The 6,000-nt window shown below is 40.4% G+C and overlaps 1 protein-coding gene across 1 annotated transcript in view; it reads right to left on the reverse strand.

The window, feature by feature from the left end:
* Odad2 (outer dynein arm docking complex subunit 2) overlaps window positions 1-3,778 on the reverse strand; it is a 151,969-nt gene extending 148,191 nt beyond the window's left edge. Inside the window, exons 1-2 of the mRNA XM_041641543.1 lie at window positions 3,657-3,778; window positions 1,058-1,319 (exon numbers count right to left, since the gene is read on the reverse strand). Of these exons, the coding sequence (XP_041497477.1) occupies window positions 1,058-1,281 (224 nt within the window). The 5' untranslated portion in view covers window positions 1,282-1,319; window positions 3,657-3,778. The remainder of the gene's footprint in view (window positions 1-1,057; window positions 1,320-3,656) is intronic.
* Between the last annotated feature and the right edge of the window lie 2,222 nt (window positions 3,779-6,000).

Genomic DNA, 6,000 nt, shown 5'->3' on the forward strand with positions numbered 1-6,000 from the left:
AATGTGTTTCTAATAGATTTTGCAGCTGAGTTCATCTTCCAAACTTAAAAAAAAATGAACTTAAGTAGAAGCAACCAAAAATTGGGCATCTATAAATGAGCAACAGTAGGGCAGATAGTGAGTCTTGGAATATGCACCACACCATTAAAAATTAAAAAATTAAGAAAAGGCTCTCCAGTGCAGTTTAGGAATGGATTTGCAATTGTGAAAATGAAATCTTGACTTTATTGTCCAAACAATCCCAAGGGAAAGAAGAAAGCTATCTGCAGGAAGCTTCAGAGAACTGGGAAATTGCTTTTTATGAGATCAGTTTTTAAGGGAGAAAAAGAAATATCAAAAAGGGACAAGTAACAAGAAAGAGAGTGACCAAGCTACATAATTAAGTGAGGGTGAACGCTCAAGTAAACACACACATTACAGCACACAGTGAAACATATGTGTATTTCTAACCATGGCTATTATAAGTCCACACACATAAGTATGCATATGCACACACACATGTTCACACACATATTCAAAAGAGATGAACTGTTACCCTACCCTTTAAGCTAGTGGTCGAATCTTTGTAAATTGCATTTTTGAGCAGATTGCTAAGAATTTCCTCCCTTAAGGATCATGGGTGGCGAGCAGTAGGTGCAGCTCTGACATGGCCCCAGCCCGGGGTTCTAGTTTCTCTTTCACTGAGCAAAATCCTCCACCCTCCTCTTGTCTTTCTAGGGAATGATATGGTTAAATACTATAATAATTTAGCTATATCAAAACTAGGAACTATTAATATCCAGAAGGTCATATAGATGAGTGGAAAGGCAAGCAGGAAAAGGGGGTGGACATTGGAAGTTGAGATCTGGAAAATGCATCCTCTATCAAAAGGAATGACATTTACATTAAAAAGTAGACAACTCCCATGTTTGCCACCTGAAATACTCTTAAGTTTCCTTTGTATGTCCACTCTGCAATATCCAGTTTAGGGAATTATTATTAGGCCTGACTCCTCTACCAGTCAGTGAAACTCTATACAAAGTTGTCATTAAATTCTAGAAGCAACTAAGTAACTTACCTGATAATATAACCTGATTCAAATGCTGAGGGCTCCAAATTTGTTTTCCACTCAAGTGGTTCTACAAAAATGAATTTTGCCTCTTGGGGATATTTATAAATGAAAGACTCCACAAACTTATTAATTTCATTCAATATTGACTCGTTCAGTGGGGTGATCTCCAGGGTTCCAGTTTCATACCCTGCAGCTGTCCACTGTGCCGATCTGGTCAACGCCACACCCATGGGTCTGTTAATACTCCAAGCCAACCACAGAACACAAACTACAACAAAACAGAAGGAGTTAGAGGCTTCCACATTCTCATACAAACATTCTTTGTCCTCAAGATTTTACACTAGTACTATGCAACCTACAGTCTACATTTTTAACAATCTAAACTTTCTTCAATGCAATAAAACAGCTAAGCATAACTACATAAAACTAACTCGTATTGAAGGAGTTTCCAATATCAGGCTGCCCTAAAGTTAATAATGCCTTTTTAATTTCCAAGGGTCTAAGAAAAAGAACAGCTGGACAGAAAGAGAACTTCAAGAATGGAAAAACAGAACCAGAGATTGAGAGTGTTGCTTCCCAGCCTAAAAGAGGTTGGGGGTTTAGTGAGAAGTGCACATTTCATCTGAGCTACACATCATTTAGAATTAGGCAATTAAACTAATTTTTTTGTTTTGGCTTTCTCAAAGTCATAGCTTCTGAACGGGTGCAGTGATGGAGGAAAAGCCCTCTTCCAAGTAAGTGCCTTAAGTCCCTCACATTCCTCTGGGGTTAATAAAAAATAGGATCAAACTGTGACTGTGAATTGTTGAAAATTAAATATTTTAATTTTTGATGAGAGTTAATACAATATATTGTGCTTATTCAGGGTATCTGAGAGAGTCCCATATATCCTGTTTGTAGATCGTGTGCAAAACAGAAACATTGTTTTCTTAAGAGTAAATGCGGCAGATGTGGGGACAGGGCAGAGACTTTTTAGTCTTTTTTTTAAACAGGTTATCAAAACAGTATAGCAAGAAATTTAAAACAAATCCAAATAAAATATATTTTACTTTAGCTAAACAGAAATTAGTATGTAAAAATATGACTTTATCTGAAACATTCAATAAGAACAAAGTCACAACTTATTTTAAAAATAATATTAGTTATAGATCATCTATATTTTGTAAAGCCATTGGCTGTTAAAACCTTCCCTCCAGAATATTAGATTGTCCTTAAAAGGCTTTGAAACACAAAGTTTGACACAATAGTGGATATTTTACTTTCTATACCATATTAAAATTTGGAATCCAATAGTAGGAGTTCAGCAGCTCTCTCCAGAGGACCATTTCCTGCTGGGGGGCAGGAGAGCAACATTGTAGACATGCCTATTTGTTGCTACAAAATGACCAAGAGAGACATTATTGGCATTTAGTGGTTAGTGCCAAGGATACAAATCTTCTTCTTATGCCCAGTAGGAAGAACTCTGCTGAAAAACTTTGGTATTTGGAAAACTTCAGATAAGCAACACGGCAGTCTAGAATTTTCCTCCACTTTATGAAAGTAACAAACCAGTTTTCACAGTTTAGTGTGCACTGGATACTTCAGGCTTGGAAATACCATATAAATGAAACAAAAGTTTGCATACTTTGCTCCATGTGGAGTTTTAGTCAAGAGCTCAGCACCTTGGAAAATCACACTGTCATGACAATGTCAGCCGGAAAATTTAAGTTACATTCTGACCACTGGTATCAGCCTGAGTTTGGAGACAGACATACCACATTGAGGTAATTCTATCTCAGAGTGGATGACTCCTTAAGATATTCTAATATAGTGATGCTTAAACATTTACAATTCTTTTTCTTCACAGAGTATTATCTGTGTTTAAAATTATATTACCTATACAATACTATTATCTGTACTCTTGGTTTCAAAATACTAAGGTGTCATTACAAGGTATTTGTTATAATATCCAGGTGTTGTAGAAAACCACTTTCCTGTGAGTCTCTGTCTCTTCTAAGGTTCTGTCTCCTCTCCTCTCTTGCCCTCCCCTCCCCTTCCCTCCCCTTCCCTCCCCTTCCCTCCCCTTCCCTCTCTCTTTTTCCCCCTCTCTCCCCCTGTCTGTCTACACACACACACACACAGTCACACACACACACACAGAGAGAGAGAGAGAGAGAGAGAGAGAGAGAATTAGGTGTTGGTGAAACAAAATACGATGTACAGATTTTTCTGTGATTTCTTTTTTCTATTTCTAATTGATGCAAAGTGCTTTGGTGTCAAATGCACAAGCATGTGTGCCTGGCACTTTAGTTACCTAGTGTTCTGAGAATAAGTATAAACAATGGGAATGTGCAAATGCTTTATCTAATCCAGAAAAGCTTCAGGGGACGGGCTGCCTCTATTTAATTATTAAGTGTGATCTCTGCTTCCAAAATCGTACCTGCAGGGTGTGAACCATCTCTTTCCTTCACTCTTTCTAAAGAACTGAGTGTTATAGATTATACGTGACTATGGCAGTCAGGCAACACTGTGGTGATTTTTTAGAAGACACTTTAAAAGGAACTGAGACATGCAAAAAGTTCTTTCACTTACAATAAATTTTTATAGAAATGTAAATTTAACTTACATTTAAATCTATGCAGATTCTTTTTCCCAATCAACGACGAGGAGCCCTCCAATGGACAGCCTCTTTAGGAGCCCTCCAATGGACAGCCTCTTTAGGAGCCCTCCAATGGACAGCCTCTTTAGCGCATTAACTGGAGCCCTAAAAATGCCTTAGACTCTGGGACAATCCAGAAAGCAAGAGCAACACTCTTAGGAAAGAAAAGGAAAACAGATGGTGTTCAAACAAACTCTTACAGTTTATCAAGACAGTGTCTCCCAGCCCCATTGTCAACAATCCATTAGTTCTTTTAACCTTAACGACTACAGCAAATATATAACAGGTATCTCTGAATTAATGTTTCCAAGTTCAGAGTTAGAAAAGAACAAAGTATACGTGTGTGTGTGTGTGTGTGTGTGTGTGTGTGTGTTTGTAAAATTGTAACGACTAATTACTAGTTTTCTCAACTCTAATAGAATTTTTCTTTTATGACACTCTCCAAGCTCTCTCTATCATTAACAAAACGCAACAATTTTGAAAATAATCTCTGTAACAAATCCAGTTCTTCGGAGACTATGTAAATCTCCAAGTGTATTATCGATGGAGAGCCAGGACATGCCTGGCCACTCTATGCATGAAGAAACTATTCAGCATCCCCTAGGAAATGAAGTTTCAGAACTGACATAAACAAGGTGCGATTTAACTCGACCCTGTAAGTGTGAAGATACAGGACCCAGGCACTGAGCAGGCGCATTTCAAACCTGAGGCTGAAGTGCTGAGGGCACTAATATGGTGAAGATATGGGGGAACAGTGGGCGGTGAAGGTCAAGGTGAGAGCAGGAAGCCAAGCAGAAGGCGGAGAGGAGACTGGAAAGGAGGAGTGGAAGGCCAGCTCAGGGACAGGAGGAAAGTGAAGGAGGAGGAACCGAGAGGGTGGAAGAGAGGTAGAGAAAGAAGACCGCCGAGAGACTGGAGAGGCTGGGTAGAGGGTGAGACAAAGACCTGAGAAGGTTGAAGAGGCACAACAGTGGGACCAAGAGGGACACAGTAGGATGGAGCAGAGACGAAAGGAGAACCAAGGACAGAGAGGTCCGAAGGAAATTTAGGCTGCGCGCCCCAACACGGTGCATGCCACCGCGGCCACTCACCTGCAGTGTCGCCCGGCACCCAGGCACCCGCGCGAGCCGTTGCTAGGATGCACGTAAACACTGCCCTGTGCTCGGCGCCACAGCCCTGGGGGAAACCCACAAGCCCTGCCTCTGGCTCCCGCTGCACCGCTGCCCCTAAATCCTGAAGCTCCCCAGCCCTGCACCCTGAAAACATTGGGATTCCTCCTGCTGCCTGCAGAACCCCCAAGACTCATTCCAGCCCACTCCACCATCTCTGAAAGACTACAAAAAATAGAACAGAAAGCCCTCAGAAAAGAGGCGTTAGAATATTCTGTGATGTTTTACAGGCTTCCAGACAAGGGTATTCTAAGTACTGAATCCATTAAAACCCTCAAAAATAGCACTGGGACTCTCTTAGGGTATCGGAGGCATGTAGTTCCTTTATTATTAAAGTAACTATGATATTACTCAGACACACAGGGCTGAACATACTCAACAATTAGCCTTCTGCAGAAGACTGAAGAGAAATGAAAACCTCTCTTCAATCGGCAAAAGAAAAGAAAGCATTGTCTTTGTTCATTAACATACATTTTCTGAGATTTATTGTATTTTTAATTTTGTATAGTGGGGGTGAGAACGTATGTTCATGTGCCAAAAGAAGAGAGAGTATCTTCCAGAGCTGGAGTTACAGTCAGTTCTGAGGGCCGGGAACTAGACTCTGGCCCCCTGCAAGAGCATTGCCTCATTAAGATGTTCTTGACCCCATTTGTAATCCCTCTACCAGCAAGGTAACCCAGGGGGGGCTTAGAGAATGAAAAGAAAAAAAAGACCATATTGGTTGTGGACCAAGAATGAACAGTATACTCTCTTAGGGTACCAGGTATGTAGATGCAGTAGATGAATTAAGGTACAAGACAGTTGAACAGTCCCCAAACATCAAAGGGGAAAATGGGAAGTGATAATAAGAAATTGCATGCCAGGTCTACAATGTCCAAGTTCAATTACAGACCTCTGGATACAGGAGGAAGAAAAATTTAGCCTCTCAGAATTTTTGAGCTCTTTTATTTCCATTTTGAAAGCATCCGTGTCGTTGAGGATGGAATATTTTACTCAGTGGAACCTTCACCTGCAGAAAAATCTAGACTCCTCTACATCCTTCATTCCAAGAAAGACTTCCCAGAACTTCTCTGTGGCTTGTCACCTGTCTCCTAGCACTGCAAGAAAACCACAAGAAGTGCTGTTTCCTTCAGTGTGTGTCC

Source organism: Microtus oregoni, unplaced genomic scaffold, assembly GCF_018167655.1.
Source record: "Microtus oregoni isolate MIOR12 unplaced genomic scaffold, Mior012 000070F_ref0000104, whole genome shotgun sequence".
Taxonomy (NCBI): domain Eukaryota; kingdom Metazoa; phylum Chordata; class Mammalia; order Rodentia; family Cricetidae; genus Microtus; species Microtus oregoni.